Below are 22,079 nucleotides of genomic sequence, written 5' to 3' on the forward strand. Positions count from 1 at the left end.
TCTGAACTTGCACTCCATAATTTAAAAAAAAAGAAATGCCTTCTTTTCCCCAATCAGTGTGTTAAGGTAAAACGGTGGAATTAAGCCTAATTTGTGTTTTAATAAACTGCACAGCTTAATTGTTGTGTACATTAGATTTTTCACAATTGCACAGGTTCAGTGTTTTGGTTGTGATGATGTGTGTGTATTGCAGTGCCGTAGCTTCATCAGGTATAAGGAGAGGTGTTGACTTTATTCCGAGCCTCCAGTAACACCACGGACTCTGATAGTTCCCCATCCCTGTGGGAATTCATTATAAGACAGCTAGAGGCTGCTTGTGGATGGTTACTGTGCTGCCCGTATGTTAACTTGTCGCTATCGCGCAAGGCAAACATGTGGTGCAGCTGCTTTCTCTGGCTGTGGGCAACCTGGAGAGATTGATTGGTGAGCCTTCTGTTTTATCCAGGATCAGGGCCACATTCAGTAGACATGGTGCCTCCGGAGAAGCAGCCATTTTCCCCAGAAAATATGGCTCATTACCAGCACAGACAAAATGAAGGTATATTGACTTTTTAACATCTTACAACACACCTATTCCTGGGCCGTTTAACAACCAGCGTTTGTTTTTCCCTGGTAATCTTTACTCCATTGTATTGTGTGGCTGAACACAAAAGGGGGTCGAGATTTTAACACGAGCTAAGTTTCTTAAGACAAACCAAGCACAGCCACTGTACTCATCTGTTTTGGTTTACTGAACACCTTTTTGAGATACATTACAATAAATACCCATACACTTTCATATACAGCCAACACACACAAACGTAACCCTCCCCCACATGTGGTCCATCAGACAGTTTTTAACACAAACCATTGGCCAGTGGATGTGTCTACTCTGCTCAGGGGCATTAGCTCTGTCCAGACCCTCAGTCTTTACTCACACACACAAACACACACTCACATGTACCCACTCAAACAGTAAAGTCAAACACAATAAATTATTCAAGAGTCTTGTTTTGGCTCATGTGTTTTTTCTTATCATTTTGGTTTATTCTGTTGCTTCTGTGGCATATTCTGGAAACCTAACAGCCAGGAGGACATGTGAGGGAAATGTGAGGCCTCATGACTTGAGGTCTGTAAATGTCTTTGTAATTTAGATAGCAAAGTGTAATTTGCATGCACACCCTTCAACATTGTCTCATTGTCTGGGGGAGATTATTCTTGAGGCTCTCCACAACTGAGGGCTGTCAAAGACCTGGTTTGCCAAGCGGACCTTTGTCTCCTTGTTTATAGCCCTCCATGAGTTGGACATTTTAAGTGTGGTCATTTAGTATAGTTAAGCCTCGCATGGAAGTGCACAAGTGCTCAAAGCAAACTGCCCCTTACTTTCTTTATTTCTTTATCACTGGCGCAGCTCTTGTGCCTTCATGTATGTTTTCTAGTATGTTTAATACAGTTCACTTCACGGACATAGACTGTCATTCTTCAGTGTGCAAATTTGAGCACTAGATGGCACTATGGTACTTATTATTCTGTGCCAGTAGATTATTTCCATTTTGGAGGCTGAATTAATGTGTGTGAGTTTTACTGACACGAGTCGTGGTTACAAACAGCCTGTTTTCCTTAATCCGATGCTGGTAGTTTCATAAAGAACTCCATACCAACTCGTATTAATTAATCAACACTTGACCTATAAGCTCAAGGCAACTGTTATAATTTCAACTGCCCAAGTTTCATATGAAATATGGATTAGAATACTGAGCTGGACTAGTGTTGATCATTAAAGTTTTCATCTGAACTCCAACTCTGCTCTACCTTGACAGGTATTTTTTTAAAGGCTCAGCTGCACATCAAACAGAACACACTCTCCTGAATCAATGAAAACAGAAAAGAATTTCATTGTAGGGATGTATTAGATGTGAATCCGTGCAGTGATGATGTCCTTGTAACAGATCATATTGTAAATAAGATGGGTTAAATTGCACTTGTAGCTTCCCCTCAAACAGTCAAGCTGATTCTCTCCGGGGGGACAAGGGAGTGCTGCAGACTCTTCCTCTAATAACGCAAGACAATGAGATCCCAGCTCATAACATAGGCCTCCACTATATAGAACAAGTAGTGGGGGCTTAGCAGCTAATAAAGTGGCAAGTCTTCAAATCCATGTCAGAGGAGCAGAGTGCCACAGGGACCTTTCATAACACTTGTATGTGCAGGTTCCGTTGCAGTGTAAAGGTTACACATCCACATTGTACTGATCTAACTTGATGAATTGCCTTAAGCCTCACAAATTTCAAGGTTGTGTTTCTTATTTAAAGAAGCAGAACTGAATAATTCTCCCACTCTCTGAAAGATGACAGGCACAGACATGAGTGTGGAATAAATGTTTGAGATCCAGCAGGAACATCCACTGCGCAGGCTTCTCCGCTGAATGTGACAAATGTGAAACTCGGAGTTGAAAATGTAATTTAATTTTGCTTTTGTTTTTATATCTGATAAGCTTGTTTTGGCTCAATTTTCTGGAGGTAATTTTGCTTTTCTAAATTACAATACACGTCAATTTTGTCAGCTGAATCCCGCTGCCCTCTGAGTTCACAAACACACAGTCTCGGTAATTAGCCTTGATTGCCTGGTCTATGTTTGATAAATTGTCGCTCCCGCTTTCTCTCTAGTGAACCTGTCCTTCACTTGAGCACAGACACTCCTCCAGCATTTCCACCCACTTTGTTTGTGAGTCTTTGATCCACAGTATTCCAGTTAAAGTTACACCCATGTGCTGCAAGTTGAAACTTTCAGTATTGTTGCTCAGGGGAACCTTATACCCGTGGCGCCTTCTGCTTTTGTCCTTCCCTTTAGCAACAGAACTCTCCTATGGTCCTGGACAAAAGACTACTCACGACACCATTTTACTATCTCTGTGATGATACCGTTTCCTTCTCCCGCTCGCATGTTACCTCTGTCTGCCCATTTCAATCCACAATGTTATGTCAAAAAACATCATTAGGGGTTCTCCCTTGAGACAATTTTTGATTGGGAGGAAGGGGTGAGGGAGTGAAAAAAAAAAGAGAGGGACATATTTTATTCTGAGATGCAGCATGAAAACAATTCAAATCAGTGCTTTTTATGCAAAATAACACGAGACCATAAAAACAGATGCCAGCAAGTTTATAATTTAATCATGAAACACAAAACTTTATTTTTTCAATTATATTTATTTGCAGTATATCAGCAAGACGATACATATGAGCTTGCATACTGTTGATTGTTTTTGTGCACTTACTTGACATGCATATAAATTTGTTTCAGTGTCAAGTTATACATGCATGTTAGACATAATTGACACAGCATTAAAAACCCTTCTCTCTCGAACAACAACACAATCTGGTGTATAAAACACTTAAAGGCAAGACCAACAAATATAGTATATTGAAGCAGAGTGTAAAGTGCTGCGATGTTTTGCCTCTCCAGTTTGTCTAATCACTATGTGAGTGAAACATTCATGGTACACCAGATCAGTTCAATATTTAATTTCTCAACAAAGACTACATGATGGAACAGATGCTCAAACTTTGTATGTTTCTCAAGAGAGCAAAACTCACTTTCATGGAGCTATTGAGTACAGAGTCTCTGATTGTGTACAAGCTCTGTGTTGACTTCTTTGGGCTCATCACCTGCGTGCACTAAACATTCAGTCATGGATAAAAAAGATGGTCAAACATATACTAAGTGTGCACAGTGAGTCAGTGTTCAAACCATGTACTGAATTCATCAATTGTTTACATCCAGGGGCACTGAACACTCATATGTGGAACCACATTAATGATGCGCCAAGGTTGCCCTTTATGTCACATTTCAAGTGAAAATTTGACTTGGCATGTTTACATAGGATTTCTTCATCTTCCTATTTAAACCCCTATGGGCAAGCTGAAGGTGAGGGGAACTAAGATTATTATCCCCCATATCTCAGAGGAGCTTTTCTTCATGCACACCCTCACAGATGTCGACATTTGGTTAGGCGGTGTACATAGAAGCCCCAGATTATCTTGCGCTTCAGGAAGTCTGTTTAGCTGAAGTTAGGAGTGGTTACTTTGCTGCACCTTATTAATTTACTCTGGTGTTTTGTTACCTAGAGACTTGTGTGCTTAACAATACATCTGTGTCAGAAAGAGTATATGAGAAAAAATTTTAAGATTGAAAATTGCTTTCCACCCAAAACCAGATTTTACTTCTACTGATGTTCACACTGATAGACTCAACTTGTGCAGATGTAGACCTATACTCACAGGAAGCGCAACAGATGGTGTACTATATGTCATAATGCTATAAAATCCAACAAGAATTGACAATTGAAATCCCACCCTGGAGTTTGCCTCTTTTAGCTTTGGCATAATCTCCTCAGGATTTCAATTGCAAAGTCAAAGAGAATAGTCTAGCACATGGGGACTAGTTATCTGGGGCAAATGCGGTCTAAGGTTGACAATGCAAGGGCTATGTTTATGTGCATCACACTTGCTATACTGAATGTTTCCCAGAGTGCAAGAACATCCTCCCCTGAATTCTATTCCTCTTCCCACGTCCCAGTGCTGCCGTGGAAAGTAGGCCAAGTGAGCACCAGGGCGTTGCTTTTTTAAGATGATCAGTTTGTCAGTGTGTTTTTGTGTGTGCTCAGGACGGCTATTCATGTGGCTCGACTCGGTAGAACAAAGAGTAGCATTATACAATTTGCAGCACTTCCAACAGCAAGGAAAAGGGAGAGGTTGGAAAATAGGGACAGGACAAGTGTGGATGAAACAAAGACGAAATCTGGCTTGTACTCTAATTCATTTACTTCCTCTTTTCCACCTCTTTGTTGCAGCAAAAAGGTCCCTTGCCAGTAACACTCCTCTGCAGGTTCATACTGTACTCTGGCTGGCATGGATTATTTTTAGCTATTGCTATGCAGCTTTCACCTTGACTCTGTCTTGACATCATAATTAACATTTCTGTTAATAGTAGCACAGTTCAATATTAATAAGGATCTCTGACTAAAATCAAAATCAGTTGCAGAGTGCTGATGAATTGTGTGGCTTTGCTTCCCGTTGCTGTCAAAGGATGGTAGTCCCTGTAGAAATGAAATGGAGGCACTGATGCAACATGTTGCAAATATACATTTTGATGGGAGTAACTTGAGAATTGTTGGACTCTTGCAGGTGGGTCAGTATGACTGTAACTTGGCAACATGTCCATAACAGGGGTCAGCTGGTGAATTAAAGTTCTCCAGAGTGCTGAGGGAAAGGCTGCTGCCTGTTTGGTAAGGCACAGGTGTTCACAAAAATTAAAGAAAGCCACCAGGTTAAAGCTGATGCTTCCCGTTTAAGAGGCCAGATGCAACATGTGCCCATAACACACTTACTTATGAGAATTTTAAAGGGCTTTCAAAGTCAGGTTTATTTTTCACCTATTTTTCTGTCACAGACTGTTTGGCAGCAGGACTCCCGCATTATAAGCAAATATGGTCCCATTTAAGGCTGAATAATCAAATTTGCCTCACTTCCATCAACGCCAGCGAGAAATGTGAGACGGCGTTGACTTTTTTAAATAAGGAATTTTAGATAGGCCCACAAAACAGTGATGGACACAATCGAGACGGGGCTGCATACGAGCGAAGGTACCCAGGGTATTTGGTCATGTGTATTTTGGTCTAAATTTCCAGGGGATATTTTAGATGTTAATAGCCCTGAAGTGGTCTCGGTTTCTTATTTAATTTCTCTCGCCTTCTTTAAATGTAATTCGCCCACAGACTGCGCCGCGAGGCTCTAAACCGCGCAGAAACTCTCTCATCATTTCCACAGCAGAATGGAAATGCAAATTGTGCGCACGGGCAATGCCCTTGACAGAACTCACCACTGCACACAATTAACATGAGCACTCTGACAGAAGTTGGTGACGAAATGTGAGGTCACACCAGCAGTGAGTCAGAAAATGTGCTTGTATCTGTTCGAGACAATAACACAACAAACACCTAAAAAAAAAGCACAGAAGTAAACTCTGTAATAATAACAGTAATGGTCATAATAATAATGATAATATTTAATGACGTCTTTCTTCCCCATTGTTATTATTTTTTAGCTTTGCACGATCGTATTTTGATTTATTTTTAAATATATTAAAACAGTAGGCCTACACTATTGTCCTATTGTCAGCATTTTTAACATGAAATCTCTTGAAAAAAAAAAGAGAAACCCCCCCCTTTCACTATTGCGGCTGTTTGTCCTGCTCATAAAAGACATTTTGTGGTATTCGGGGGGCTGCAGGAGAAGGACCTGATGGATAAACCTACGCTGAGATTTAGCCATCTTGTCACTTCAGAACACAGCTGCCTCGTATCGACACAATAATCTCAAGTGTAACCAACGAGGGGCGCTGTCCGTCTATCAGCCATAACAACTTGACACGGATAGCCCTGCTATGATTGATCTCATCACTCGTGCCCATTTGTGTTTTACCGCTATAATTAAAAATAACGGGCAAACTGTATTTTAATATGATATTTGAATATGTCAAATCGAATTGCGGACGTGCATTTATCAGGCCTGTCTTTTCGCTGCTGGAGTTTTCAGCGAGGCTCTTATTCTAATGCAGAATTAATCTTCTTCTTTTTTTTTGGATCCTAAATGAATTAAAAAAATAAAAAACAAACAAACAAAAAAAACAAGCAGCGGTTAAATGTCTAATTTCTACCACGTGTGAGAAAATGTAAAAGCACAGAATTAAGCTTGAGCTCTGAACCACAAGCCACGAACAGATGATTAAAATAAAGGGTGCAGGTTATAGCCTTCATATATGGATTTTCTTGTGCGCCGTAACTTGCACCTAACATGTAAATAAAGACGTGAATAGATAAATATCGCAATTAGTGCATTTCGAGCTAAATAAAGTACACCTAAAAATGTGTGTTGAGTTGCTGTAAACAGTAAGTGGGCACACATTTGTTTCATTTGGAACGATGCGTAACTGTAGGCGGATTTGATTAATATTTAATCGAAAAGAAGATCACTTTAAAACAACCTGCGTGATAAAGCCGTGAGCGAGCTCGCTTGCTTGGTGGGTGCTAATAAGATTTCCGTCACCCTCCTCTTTTTGCCAATCAATCCATTAGGAAACAATGCAGGTGAGCATAATGAAAGTGTTGTCCCAATAAAGTGCATCGATGGACAGCTGGGCAGCGGCCGGCTGATTGACTTTGCCTTGACATCTGGGAGGCCCGCTGGCCCCTGGCACGCGTATAGGCTGATGTCGCCATTTACATGCAAATTTAAGGAGATCATGAGGGCCTCACCCCGTAAATTCACACAAAAAAAGAAGACGTCACCCTCAATACGGAGGAGGCTCGTCCCGTCGAGACGGGAGGTCTTCCAAGTCACCCCGTACATTTTTATAGGAGAGCACGCGTCCCGAGGAGTTTGGTTTTGATATCAGTGTTCGGGCTCAAATCTTTGGGGGTTCATTCATTGTGGTCACTGAATAGAAGAGAGAGAGATTACGGGCCCCCGTGTCATCAGCCGGTCATTTAAACGAGCATTCAGCCTGGCTCAGCGCAAAGATGCAAGATATGAGAAACAGTTTGCACTTGTTTCCTCTCTTGTCACCCATCACTTACCCCCAGCATGCTGTTGAGAAACAGGTTTTTTTTTAAATGTATTATTATTTATTTCTTTTTCGGGTGGAGTGATGAGAAAATGGGACAAAGATCCTATAATATCCGCGCCGGTGCAAAGTTTACAAGCATGCAAACATTAAAGCAAACGGGGATCAACACTTCTTTTATTTTGATGCTAACATTTCACCTAATGATGGAGAGCGCATTTTCCACGGTGTAAGCCCTCCACGCAGATGATCCCACAGAATGAGCTGAGACGGATTCAGGCTCCGCGCCTCAGTGTGTGCAGCAGCTGACTCCCTCTCTCCACGTCCAGATGGCTCCTGCACACAGATTTGCATTCATTTCCCTTTAATATCTTCTGAAATAGCGGGACAGCTGCATTTGTTGTCAAATACGGTTTAAAACTCCCTTTCAGGACAGCATCGTTACCTACGTGACGGGTGTGGAGATCCATTTTCCCTCTCCAGTCAACAGTATCAGATCTAAGAGGATTTGTCTCAAAGTCTCCTAATTTGATAATCAGATTTAAATCGCCTTGGTGCGTGTAATCAGGGGTTAAGTTCTAATAAGCGACTTGAAACTGTGCAAAAAAAAAAAAGCACCGTGAGTTCTGTGCAAGAAAAGATATTTGCAATCTCGGTGGAACAGACAAAACATTGACAACACGCGTGTCCTTCCAAGAGAACATCAGAATTATCAAAGAGCACCCTTTGAAATGTCCGTGAGACTTGGATTTCGTTTTTACAAATTATAACTTGTCTTGCTGTTTTTAGACTTAACAACCCCTAAAAAAAGTAAACAACAATAAAAGAAACACACCTTCATTTTGTGACTGTGAAATTTGGCAATAGATTTTGTAGAGGTGAAAGCAACAGCTTATAATTCACTTATCTTTGGCAGCAGCTATTAACCCTCAGCACCAGCTAGATAGATTGCTCAGGATATAGCACACATCTCTCTTCCTCGCACCCTCCCCTCTCGCCCTCCATCCTCTCCCCCTTTTCACCACTAATGAACCGGATTGCCTGCTTGTCCCTCTCGGACAGAGTCGGACATGGAGGCAGTTGGCTCTTTAAAAATGATTAAGATGTTTCTGATGATTACCGATTTTACGGGACGTGCGTGAAATGAGGAGGACACAGAACAACGGGCTCCCCGAAGTTTGTTTAATGCTGTGAGACACCGTTTGGCTCAGATCTTTGGTCCTTAAAAGAGGTCAGAGGATCTGACTTCATCTCCACTAAATAGAAAAAAGGCTGCTTTATCTCAGCGTAAAAAGCTATAGCTCACGAGTCATTTTCAAACTTTGTGCGTGTTTTATTCCCAGCGCAGAAAGTTAAGGAATTCTCTTGGCCACGCACAGCAAAAACAACTGAAAGTCAATTATCAGCTGTCTGAAAATTTTCAATGACAATTTAATGAAAATGAATAGATTCCTAATCACACGTGATCCTCTGCAATCAGTGTTACAATAATGACACATCAGCTATGATAAAATACCACCCAGCGTAAGGTTAAAGTGTACAAAAAGAAACACTTTTGTCAATTATATTAAGAAACACGAGTTGCCATTTGCTGATACATGATTTATGGCCTGTATTCTCAAAGATACTGAGATGCTTTCGATACATCAGTGAACAAACAACCCCATCAAGTCCGTTTGGAATAATGCAAGCAAGTCTAAACGAATAAATATATCAAAATCTATTCATTTTCTTCCCGCACAATAAAACTAATCACGGAAATTGTGATCATTAGGCCAGCTAGAAAAATAATAAGCAATGAATCCTGATCCCGAGTTATTATTATGCATTTTCTTTTATTATTTTTCTCCTCATTATGTTTGATGGTTACAACCGGTTGAATTTTCCATATCATTAAAAAAAATCAAACTCACCACATATAGGGCCTAAGCAAGAGGAAAAGTGGAGCGAATGAGTGTTCTCAGGCTGCTGCACTATAGGGCTGTACCCGTACAGTGGAGCGCCGCTGCCTGACAGGAACAGTCAGAGCTCCATATATGGTCAAAACCCCGCCCCTTCAGCGTCATATTCTGACAGCGCCTCTCCCGTGGGTCTAGAGTTTTGGCTCCCGGGAAAGATTTCAGTCCTCGGGGAAAGAGGGCTTAGTTTTGCATGTTCCCATCCATCCTGCACGACGCGAAAGGGCCCCTTATCCACCTCTCCTGTGTACAAGGAACACCTCCACTGGTGATCAGCCTTTGCCTGTGTTTGTCTTGTGGAGAAGCAGCAGCACCTTTTTCAGGAGTGGGTTTTTTATTCAACAAGAAGTCCTGAAGGTTTTGGATGCGGTGCTTCAGGGATGTGGGCACTTTGAGAGCAGCATCACCCACAAACACAAACAACTGCCATCGATTTTTCTGTGAATAGCACGAAAAAAAAAAGAAAAAGAAAAAAAGAAAAAAAACAGAGGAACAATAGCAACACCAAAAAATCTTGTCTATTGAACAATTCACTTTTCCAGTCTGTGGATACCGCTCTAACTAAGTACAGCACTTTGAGAATTGTTCACATCGGACGGACTGAAGAGGGAGGCAAGACCTGTGGACCGGGTTTTCCCTTGCAAGTCTGAATCGGCTCTCGCTACTTATCCCGAGAAGAAACCCTGAAGGATAACACGCTTGGACGTTTATTTCTTTAATTTCGCAGGAGGCTCTTTTTCACACAGATTGTCCTAAATGTTTGGGATTCAGGAAACTATACCGCGGGGTGGGACGACGATGAAGGAGGAACCGCTGGGTGGACTGAACTCGGTCCGCTCCTGGATGCACACAGCTGGGGTGGTGGATGCAAACACAGCCGCCCAAAGGTACGCATGCCAAAAGCATCTGATTTTTCTCACGCATTCCCTCCTCATCATATCGACCTCTCAATCCCCTGAATACTCTGTATCAATTACGGTCTCCCAATAAATGCCCCCCCTTCGGCTTTCCCTTCTTTCATTACATCAGATTACCCATTATTGTGACAAATCAAGAAATCTCCCCCGTACTCAAGCGTGCTTCTGCATCTTCAATGTTTCCATCAGCTTCTCCATCATCTAGTATCCCCGGTGTCCGCTGCTTAACCGAGATGGTTTCTTGTTTTCTCCCCGCAGCGGTGTCGGCTTGGCACGGGCACATTATGAAAAGCAGCCCCCTTCCAACCTCAGAAAATCCAATTTTTTCCATTTCGTCCTGGCGCTGTATGACAGACAGGGTCAGCCCGTGGAGATCGAAAGGACAGCTTTTGTGGACTTTGTGGAGAAAGAAAAAGTAAGCGCTGCGTTTTCGAGATAAAATGCAACCCTGCACATAATCAGCACATGTATCGAAATTATGTTCTTTGAAATGGCAATGGGTTACTAAGGGAAGTCACGTGCAATATTGATTTCTTTTTTTAAAAGAAAAAACTCAATTCGCTGATGACAGAGAGTCGTTTTAAAGACTGAAGCCGTTTCTCTTCTTTAGCGTAGAAAATGCACATATATAGATACAGACCGGTGGTTGTGGCGGGCAGTTGTTTTTATTGATGCTGATTTTCACAAACTGTTGTTTTCTGCAGGAACCAACCAGTGAAAAAACTAACAATGGGATACATTACAAACTACAGTTATTGTACAGTAATGGTGAGTGAAACTGTCATTAATATTTTGCAAACATGTGCAAAAGCAGCCAACATTAGTTGGGCTGTGTGCATAAAACCACTAATAATAGTAATAATAATAATAATAATAATAATAATAATAATAATAATAATGATAATAACAGAGCAGTCTACATGATTTTTTAATGAATTTTTATCACTATTTGAATTCTTTATATGCACCATGGAACTTTTGGGATTTTCTTCTCCCATTCATTGCCAACAATTCCTCAAAATTCACAACTGCTCCTCTTTTTTTTTCTCTCCCCAGGCGTCAGAACAGAACAGGATCTTTACATACGGCTAATCGATTCCATGACGAAGCAGGTAAGCTGCTGTTACACTTGTTTCCAACCTTGCACACATCCACTGGTGTAAAACCTTTACGCGCCGTGCAAATCGCCACCCCTGAGGTCCACACACCACTCTAAATCTGCCTGCAAAATCTGCAGCTTGTGGCACAGAATAAAATCAAATTACAGGAGTAATAAGGAGAGACAGCCTCCATTTTGACTGTTTACGTTTGACCCTATCATATTGCAAGACTCTAAAGTCAATTTCACTCCGAGTTGGACTCCTTTGTGGGCTGTTTGTCCAGCATTAAAGTTTAAACACCACCTCTGCTCCATGCGATCTGGTTTGTCTTTTCTTGCGAAGAGTCAGAGGTCACGCTCTAAATGTGTCTTAAAAATCTGCATGGAATTTTATATTTTGCGTAATTGAACATAGATGGCTTCGCATAGGTGCGTTTCAGTCATCTTCTTAAAAACAACAACAACATTTGGGTGACTCCTAGTCCGGAGTCCAGTTAAATCCAACGCAAATTATAATTAGTAAATATTATGATGAGAGAAATTAAAACACTCGCGTTGATTTTCCATCCATAAAATTTTTTGGAGGTTATTAAAGAGAGGGTTTAGGTAGGAGACTTTGGAATAGAGCCGTGAAGCCTGGACCACTGGTCACAGACAACATTCCTGTGTGACTGATCCGAGTCAATGACGCAGAACAAGCAATTTATGGATTTCTGTTGCTACAGCTGCAAATAGCGACATAAATCAAACCAATATAGATAATCGCCCGGTTTCCATAAAAAAGGGGAAAAAAAAGAAAAGAAAAAGAAAGGAGATACAAAGTACACGGAGGGAGAAAAAAAATCAGCAGGTCAAATAAGACAGCTTTTAAAAATAAGAGAGTGATGCGACCTGGTTCAGATATGTCACTTTTTCAAAGTCATTTTATCCTGCTGGCCTGAAGCGAAGTAGGGAAAATAAAATAGGGGTTAAAAAAAATAAAATTTACAACAACATTTATTAATGGCAACAGAACAAAATGATAAATTAAGAAAAAAAAAAGCACCACCCTCAAAAAAACAAACAAACATAACATATCTCCGTCATTATTTGTGGTGTTTTTATTCGTTTTATGATGTGCTGAATTTAGTCAATAACGCGGCGCTTTGCTCGCATTTCCACTTGGTGCCGGTTCAGTATGAGGGAGTAAAGTGTCTATCCTTAGAAATGGAGGAAGGAGGGAGGGATCGAGGGAGGGAGAGAAGAGCGGCAGAACTGATAGCTCCACGCCATCTGTTTCAGCCAATGCTCAAAAATTACTCAACCGTACCGCCAGACACCGCTTTTTATCCACAGAAAGATCATTGTTAGCGGCTCAAAATAAACAACAGATTGCCCATTAACACTTTCCCCCAAATATCCCCAGATTATAAGCATATTGATGACACTTCTATTGGATCTCTCCTTATGAAAATCTCTCTGTCTGTCTGTGGGAGCTACAGGATATTATCGAGATTAATACAAGAAAATACTGTTTAATATTATTTTTTATTATTTATATAATGAAACGATTAATCTCACAATTGGATTTCGTCACAACTGATGCTGCGAAAAAATGTTATCTTGTTTTGTATAATACAATATACCTATTCATATTTTTGGCAATTGTTTTTTTTTAAAATGATAGTGTATTGTATTATTGTTTATATAATTTTACATCTTCCATAATTGTCCTGGTAATAATATTAATCTTGTATCTTACTTTGCTCTCATCCTAACATATAACATCATGTATATTCATGTCCTGATTTATTTTTCTTTAGTGCAAAAGCAGAACTTGTGTTAGTCCACGTATCTGCCATTCACTCAAATGGATATGTGTTTAAGAGATGACTGTGTTTCCATCTTTTTTTTTCAAAAGGCCATAATTTATGAAGGTCAAGACAAGAATCCGGAAATGTGCAGAGTTCTTCTCACTCATGAAATTATGTGCAGGTAAGCAATATTCATTTTAATCTTTCTTTTTCACTTCTTACTATTGTTTCTTACTTTTCTTTATGTCCATTTTGCAGACCAATGCAAAAAGTAACCCCCTCCCCTCTCCCGCAATAAGTTTTGACACTCATGACACTCAGCAGTCCAAACTGTCTTCTGGTCCTACAGCAGCCACACACACACTCACACTCACACACACACAAGCGCACACACAAAGCTGCTGTCATTTTCAACTTTGATATGATGTGATTCAACTTTGATATGAATGTGACAGTGAAAATGAACTGACTGTCTTTGTCACTGAAGGGAAATTGAATGTATAATAAACAGCCAGTGACAAAGCACATAAGTCAGTCTTTTTTTTTTGTGTGTTTATTTATTTTGTGTATAAAAGAGCTGGATGCCAGTATTTAAGCCTGCCAGAGACAATGTGTTTTCTGTTATGCACAAACGCTGCATGCTATGTATGATTTTATTTTATTTTTTCACAGAGTCATTTCTCGGTTGATCCCACCTGTCAACACTGATCAGCGAGCCTTTTAGTGTCATTTAACCACATAAATCTCAACTGCTCATATTGCACTGCTATTCATCGGTGTCATTGATACTAAAAGGAAAAACGCCTTTTGTTGTTATTGTTGAGCTCAGCATGAGCTTTGTGAACATTGAATTTGGATACTGTCGGTTAACCTCTGCTTTGTTGCACCGGTGCATTGTTCAAGTTACTGCTTGAGAGCAAGAGCAGCATGAGAGCTGAGAATGATTTGTCTTTTTTCATGCATAAACTCATCACTCACGCTCAATTTATACACGCATCCATCACTTATTTGCGACATCCTGAATATGGTCGTGCTTGAGAGGTAATTTTTTTTCCCTTTTCTTTGTCAAGAGGAAGTGCATTTTGCTGTTGAATAAAATAACTATAAGAACTGCAGCTTATTACCACATACAGTACATACACAAAAAGACAACTCTTTTGATATGCAGTCTAATTCTGTTTTTTTTTCCAGGCTTGGAATACACTACTTCTTAATTCCATATTTTCTTTGATACTCTTCTGTTATAAAGCACATCCTTATTATTGCCTCCTATAACAAGGGGTATTCAGATAGCATGTGGTTGACTGATAGTAGCTCTGCATAGAATCTTTGTTTTTCTCTCTGCACCATATGGCATAAATCAATCTTATTCACATATGTTTTTATGTTTTCATTTCAAATGGAAGCTGGGATGATGTATTTTTTTATTTTTGCAGTTTTGATTTAAGTCCCAATCAAAGAAGTGAGAGGCAGCTAGCTATAGGCTTAGGGTGGAGATGGTTGAAACATGTGCTGGAAGATAGATTAGTGCTTTTGAGGCCATAATTGATAAATGCCCCGCAGAAATATTGGTTGAGGGTGGCACCTTGCATCTCCCTCAGAAATAGCAGCTTGGCAATTAGAGGTAAACAAAAGCTGAAGCTGTGAAAAGTGACTCCCCTGCCTCCTGGCCCAATCCCCACACCCCTCCCCTCCAACACTAAGCCAAACAACACAACATGTTGTTTTCACCATTTTTATCAGCCATCAGCATCAATGGAATTAGATAGATTGAAGGAAGTCTCATGGCAATTTTTTTCTCCCCTTAAAAATCAAAACCACTCAGATGCACTTAGTAAATGTAATTTCACTTCTTTTTAGCATAGTATTTCTTGCTTTTAAAAATACTTTTTTTTCTTTTCTCTCCGCAGCCGATGCTGTGACAAGAAAAGCTGTGGAAACAGGAACGAGACTCCGTCAGACCCGGTGATCATTGACAGGTAGGCTGTGTGCCGCATACTCTGAGTGTGTGTGAACAGGTAATGAGTAAGTGAATGAGTGAGTATCACGCTGACTAAACGGATGAGTGACTGAGTGGATGAGCAGGCGCATGGATGAGATAGTGAACAAATTAGATCCCTCCCCGTGTACCAGACAGCCCACTTGGGCTGACTTGCATCTTACAGCCCACTGTGTGGGAACTGTGGGTGATTCTGTGTGAGCGGCTGAGGGGCGTCTTTCCCAGGTACCTATGCTCCGAGGGGCGGTCACCACCTGGATAGGGTTTGTTCAATCACAGGTGGTTCAATCACCAGAGGATCATGCTGGGAATACATCTAATTAGCTTAGGCAACTTTGCATTTATTTGGCTGGCTTCCTGTCTTTGTTTATGACAGTGATGGTCTCGCTGTCGATAGTTGTTTTTCACTGACTGCTTCCTTTTTTCGAGTAAGCTGTGAGCTTGATGCCATTAAAGTTTTGTCTTAGAAGGAATAAACATTTTATGTCTGCTGTTTTGTTCTTCAGTTTAAGGGAAGTTGCAGCTGCCACGTTTATGTTACCTGCACTACTTTCGAAAGAGGGACAATAAATAGCCTTCGTTCAGGCATTGACATTTTTTATTATTCACAGCAACCAGAACTATAGGTGCTGGTCAGTGTGAATATGTTTGGGCAGGAAGATGAGGATGCATGTGTGCATGTTTGTGTGTGAGCGTGGTGGATATAGAGGTGAGGTAGGGGGTGTAGTTTGAGCTTCGATCTCAATGTTACTCTCACCACGTAGTAGGAGAAGCAGCAATGCTAATGTTTGACTAGCCGGAATCACTGTTTGCTTAGCGGAGAATGCCTGGTATCTGACAGAGGGGACAACTCTCTTATTAGTAATCAAATAGGGCTGAGCAGTTGTTGCTGCCACTCCACTCCAGCGGCTTCTCATGCATCAGGAAGTAGGAGCTGGCTGCCCTGGGAGCCTGGATGGATTACCAGAGCTACTGCTGTCTGAACTCAAACTCACACAGACACACATGAAGATAAACGCAGATACACACTCAGATGAGGACACAAAGGCAGACAGACAGACAGACACCTCCACACAAATGCATGTATACCATATGTATGTTGTTTATGCTGTTTCCGTGGTTAAATGTCTCTGGTGGTCTCAGTGCAGTGTAAAGAGAGAAGGAACCACATTGATTTTCAAATTTATTAGTCAGGTATATTATTAATGACGGGACGATACTGCAGATATCAACATAGAACTTGAGATGTCTTCTCTGTCGGATTTCCGCTGCTTTCATGTTTGCTTTGTGTTGCTCTGCTGCCTTTTTACTCTTTAGAGTTTTGCACACCATTGTTCTTCAATCTGCTGAACAAAACATGTAACTTAAGTACAATAAGCAAAATGAATGCATGTAGAATTAAAGTCAAGAAGAAGGGGTGGGAAAAAAAAAGAACGGGGAAAAAAGAAGCGGATAGATATTGTAAGCTCAACTGGCTCAGGGAGGGCTCGGATTTTCATTGTGACGAGTTTGAATAGGAGTAGAGTATCCCTTTCCTTGCACAATGAGCAGCTCTGTTGAAACACAAAAGCATATGTTCCTCATTAGACCCTCCCATTGTCTCCATGTCGTAACTATGAGCCCGTCAGCTCACCCTAACAGACCCACACAGGTTCCCAGTGACTGAGGGAGGCTTGCAGAGAGGGGTGCTTGTGAAAGGTTGCAGGGTTTAGCAAGAGTTACGGTCATGGCCAGAGCACACTGTAGGCTTACTTACTTTAAGATTATTTAGTGCAATTACTTGACTCTTCCTGCAGTGCATATGGTTAAGCTTTCACTTCAAGCTTCCATGTTTTACAGCCATTTCTGTTACATCTGTCATTTTCTCATGCACATCATTAGAGACACCTGTGCCGTGGTCGCTGCTGGCAGAAACTGATTATTTCCAATTGAGTAGAACATAGTTGAGTGACATAAACTTAGAGGAGAGGTTTGATTGTTGAATCAGGCACGTTTCATCTGTCTACAATTATAGCATGAAAACCAGCTAGCACTGCCACATTTTTCTAGAGAAACAGTAGCATGAGCGAACCTTAAGAAACAGATTTGGAGTGAATCATTGATGGCCTTCGTTCTCTGTAACATTTTCCCAGATGGTAAGAGGGGAAAGCACACACAGCTAGCTGGCATCTAGCAAGACATTAACTGGCGTTCCCATGGATCTGGCATATCCAACGGAGTTTGGGAAACTTATCATTCCAAATGTGTCCTATTTTCCTGCGGTCAAGCCAGACATCTGTTTACCCTATTTTCTCTCTGAGTTTTGATACAGATTTTCACTGAGATTTTTGAAGAGGAAGGATTCTCTTAAAAAGAAGAAGAAGAAAAAAAAGTCGGTTACATATAGGCCCAACAGCTGTCACAAAGTTTCAGCTCTGCTTGGTCTTTAAATATTTCAGCACATTACATTTGATGCCCTTGCATTATTCATAGTCATTTTTGGATGAAGAAAGGCCCTAGTTTTGTTGCATTTCAGTGGCTTTATACGCGCTTTGATTCAAGTTTTTAATATTTTTGAAAAAGCAAGTACACACTTTACTCAAAGAAAAAATCTGTTGTCTGTCAATAATGATAGTGACATTCTTTCCGCCAATGTCAAATGTAAAAACAACAAAAAAAGAATAAAATCAGTGGTTTGCACATCAAATGAAAGAAAAAGGAAATTAATTGACGGACTAATTGTAGCATTGTTGCCATGACCGCATCACTTTGCAGTTTGAATAAATCTAAGAGTGCTACAGATGTCACTTTTATAAGTTAATGGTGCTTTAAAGTAAGTGGGTGTGTAGGTTTATTAAGTCAGTAATTTGACTCTTTAGAGTTACAGTGATGAGGCACCCAATATCTGATTAGATGGTTTTCCCATTTACAGAACACAGAGTGTATATCCAAACATAACTCAATTTACGATGACTATCCTGTTCTAGTATTCACTCTTCTGCATATTGACTTTGTCTTCTCTTGTGTGAAAGATTAGATACATTGCTCAGGCTTACACATGGATTTTGTAATAAGACAGCACATGTTGTTGAAAGACGAGAGAAAATGACTCATTCTGCCTGTTGGGGTTCAGAGGTCACATTTTACTGAGAAGATTGGGCAATTTGAACACGTAGAACTGAGAGGACAGACGTGATGTTTGTGCGTGTGAGAATTCGGATTTTAATACATGTTCATAGAGTTTAACATCCTGTTTCAATTTATGCCACCATTCACAAATAGTTTGTGAAGTAGACCTAAACATGTCAGCTCCATTTATTCTAGTGGCCACGGCACTCCCTTTCGCTTCCTGTCACAAAGGTCAAAGAGCACTGACCTTTGGAGTGCAGCCCAGCCACTGAATAATTCATGACATTGACTTGTTTTTCCCCGTATTTTTTTCCCCTTGTCTCCTTCTTTTGGTGAGCACACATGGTTGTGCTGTGGGTGGCTTTTATTCATTTAGCTCATTTATAAAGGCCTCGCCGCACCTGTTCGTGTGTTAATGCAATTAAAAATTGGCCTAATGTAAATTTTGCTTAGCTTTCTGTTATGTCCCTCATTAGTGTGCCTGTATTTTCCAAATGACTTTGCGTTATCGTTCATTTGTGGAACACCTACGAGGTCATTTCCCAGAGTGCACTTGACTTGTTGTCAAGTTGTTTACCAGAAACAAAAGACCAGAGCCTTAGAACGCCTCACATCCGGTTCCCTCGGCCTTCTAAGAAACAAATCGGAAAATTTGCGTGCGCCCATCTGGTTTTTGCAAAACCGTGATTACCTCCAAAAGCTGAACAAATGCCAGTATTTATAAGGTCAGCCCTTTATGTGGAAATGTGATGTAAATGAGAATCAGCGAAAGGGGACATTAAACAAAATTAAATTCATTGTCTCCTTTAATGTCATTTACATTTTTGGCTAAGCCCTGGACTGTCAAAGAGGATTTCTAAAACCATTTTAATTGCACATCAGCTTTGGAAAAGGGGGTGTGTTTTCACTGAGCGGCTGTCTTGATAACCTGCAAAGAGAAGTGTGTTTATGAAGTACCTAAATGACATGTTTTCACTGCATCTACAGAGGGGCAATTAAGATGGCACTCAGTAGGTAGTGTTAATCTAGCTTTACGCTCCCACTATCTTTAATGAAAACAGTAATGTAGATAGGGTCACTGTTGTGATTCAGTTGATTGCGGCAGGTGCTTCTTTTTTTTTTTTGCATTTTTGCATTGTTCCATTAAGTTGCGGGATTTAGTCTGCAGGGTTTAATACGCTTTACAGTGAATCATTTAAACCTGCTAACTTGTATAGGAAATTACTTCTTATTATATTTACACATGCATGCAAACACCTGCTAACACCTAATAACTTGTGGCTTCATAATACATCCATCTTGGTGTTGTATTTATGGAGGTGTTCGGGATAATTCATGAGACAGATGTGAGTTTGACACCCGTTGAGAAATGCGAAAATAAACTGGCCACCCCTGCCTAAGTCGACGTGATGTTTGAGTGAAGCCTGTCTCCTCCCGAGCCAAAGTAGGAAGAGCAGGAAGTGTTGAGAGCGAAAGCTGTACTTGGCAGCTCTCCTTTGGCTTGCACTTGCCGAAAAATGAAACCCAGACCCTCTCTGCAGCCCCAGAGCCAGAACCTCCTTCCCAGTGCTCCAACATCCAGGATTGGGTAATACTGTTCACTAAGCAAAACATTACCTCAAATTATTCTCGCCCTGTTTTCTATTCCCTCCTCCCTAATGTCGGTTTTATCGCAGTTTGTAAATGTCAAGACACGTACAAAGACGCACAGTATAAATGATATTTTCCAAATTATGCTCACATGTTTGGGTTCACATGAGTGGCGGCTGAATGTAACGTGGTGCCTGATGTTCCCGAGGGACACCCACCTCACTAGGGTAGGATTCCCCAGTGGCATCAGCTAATGGCAAGACTTGACAACAGCAGAGAAGCCGGGGGTGTTGTGTTTTACTAGCGCTGAGCAGGGGTGATGACTTTAACATGTGTGCAGAGAGAAAGACGGAGATGTTTGTGAGCTCTGTGTGTGTGTTTCTGTGTGTGTGCTGCGCTAAAGAGAGAGGTGTGCAGTACGAAAGAGTGGCGCGGGCCAACAGAGCGACGGATTCGGCTCCAGCTTGACGGCAGTGAAAGACGAAACATGGTTCCACATGTGTTGAGAAAGAGCAGTCCATCTGTCCATGGAGACAACCCCTCCCCCCTTCACCACCCCCTTCTCTTTCCCTCTTTCCTTCTCTTCCTCTCCTTCTCCTGCTCCCCCCTCCTACTCTTTACTCCCCTGGTTCACTGCTGACAGAAACAAGGCCAGAGCTGGGGTGATGGGATGAATGCTGGGCCAAGAGTAACACTGGACCTTGTGTACACACAGTCCCACACATATACACAAGCTGAGGATAAGGAAGAAAAGGTTATCAGAGATGTATTTTTTGTGTATGTTTTATAAGTTGTTAAAGTTTAATATCTTTAGTTGCATTCGCTGACTTGGTTTACTGCTGTATTCATGTGTCTTAAATCCAGCTGTGGAGCAATGTAAGTAATCTATTTTGATATTATGAAAGAAAACATCTATTAAAATACATTCCGACACAGCGTTGCAGTAAGCCACCGTAGTGAAAATCTTACATTATTGAAATTAAATCTGAAGTAAATTAAACATGCCACACCTTTTCAAATATTTAGCAGCACTCTTTTATAATTAAACTTTGTAGCTGTTTTAAAGATGTTTGGTTTCTTATAGCGATAATGAAATGATGCAAGAGCTTTGTCAAACAACTCGTGATTCTGTAAATCACATTTATGTCACTCAAACCTATGTTTCTTTCCCCCATTTTTCTCTTTAAAAAAATGTCCCTTTTCTTTCTCTTGGCATGTTCTCACTCCCATTCAATCCTTATTAGGTTTCCCCTAATTGTCAAACAAACTGTTGGGTCAACCTCTGTCGTATCTGGCCGTAAAACAGCACATTAGGCCCTGGTGAGGGATATATGTGGTATTTCATCGGAGACGGAGTAATGCTGGGGTTTTATGGTTAAGTACCAGTTCACGCCCACGCCATTTGTTTCGCATTAGAGTGGAGGTTTTGTAAATCAGATCAATATGTTCGCTGAGATGTGATTCCATGTTGGGATCTCCTGAGTCGTTCTTTCCTCAAGTATTTTTCTTAGGGGACTGGTTGTCGATGCATACTCCTCCGTTACCCCTCCCTGCCCTTCCTTCCCTTTTCCCCCTACCTCTGTCAGTCCCTCCCTCCACCTCTACCTCAATCTATTTCCATTTTCTGAATGTAGCAATTTGTAGTGTGACACGGGCAAGATTAGGATGGGAAGCAGTCTGAAGATTTCATCGGACATGGTCCTGCTCCCGCTGGTGTGAGGTCACAGGACAAAGATGAGGGAATTCAGGGATAGGGTCATCAGTTACCTCGGGGAAACGAGATGGTCTGCTGGCTGCTCTGTGGCCCCAGGGGTGCCTGGGATGTATCGGAGGAGAAGCCCCAGAGAAAGAGCCCTGAACCAGTGTCATTTATTAAAAGTGACAAGTTATTTCTAACTATAGCTCTGTTTTTATTGTTTTACAATGCTGTCGTTTGGAACAGTGCCCCTCTGTTCAAGCATCACAAACAAGTGATGAATGAACCAGGTGACCAGCTTTTTTAACATACACATGCTC

At 41.0% G+C, this 22,079-nt stretch overlaps 1 protein-coding gene across 8 annotated transcripts in view; it reads left to right on the forward strand.

The window, feature by feature from the left end:
- The first annotated feature begins 9,714 nt into the window (after positions 1-9,714).
- LOC142395221 (transcription factor COE3) overlaps positions 9,715-22,079 on the forward strand; it is a 66,727-nt gene continuing 54,362 nt past the window's right edge. For all 8 annotated transcript variants that reach the window (XM_075478428.1, XM_075478432.1, XM_075478429.1 and 5 more), the window contains exons 1-6: positions 9,715-10,444; positions 10,733-10,889; positions 11,179-11,242; positions 11,531-11,586; positions 13,474-13,547; positions 15,277-15,345. In XM_075478428.1, coding sequence (XP_075334543.1) covers positions 10,314-10,444; positions 10,733-10,889; positions 11,179-11,242; positions 11,531-11,586; positions 13,474-13,547; positions 15,277-15,345 — 551 coding nt within the window. In that variant the 5' untranslated portion in view covers positions 9,715-10,313. The remainder of the gene's footprint in view (positions 10,445-10,732; positions 10,890-11,178; positions 11,243-11,530; positions 11,587-13,473; positions 13,548-15,276; positions 15,346-22,079) is intronic.

This window comes from Odontesthes bonariensis, chromosome 2 (genome assembly GCF_027942865.1).
Source record: "Odontesthes bonariensis isolate fOdoBon6 chromosome 2, fOdoBon6.hap1, whole genome shotgun sequence".
Lineage (NCBI taxonomy): Eukaryota > Metazoa > Chordata > Actinopteri > Atheriniformes > Atherinopsidae > Odontesthes > Odontesthes bonariensis.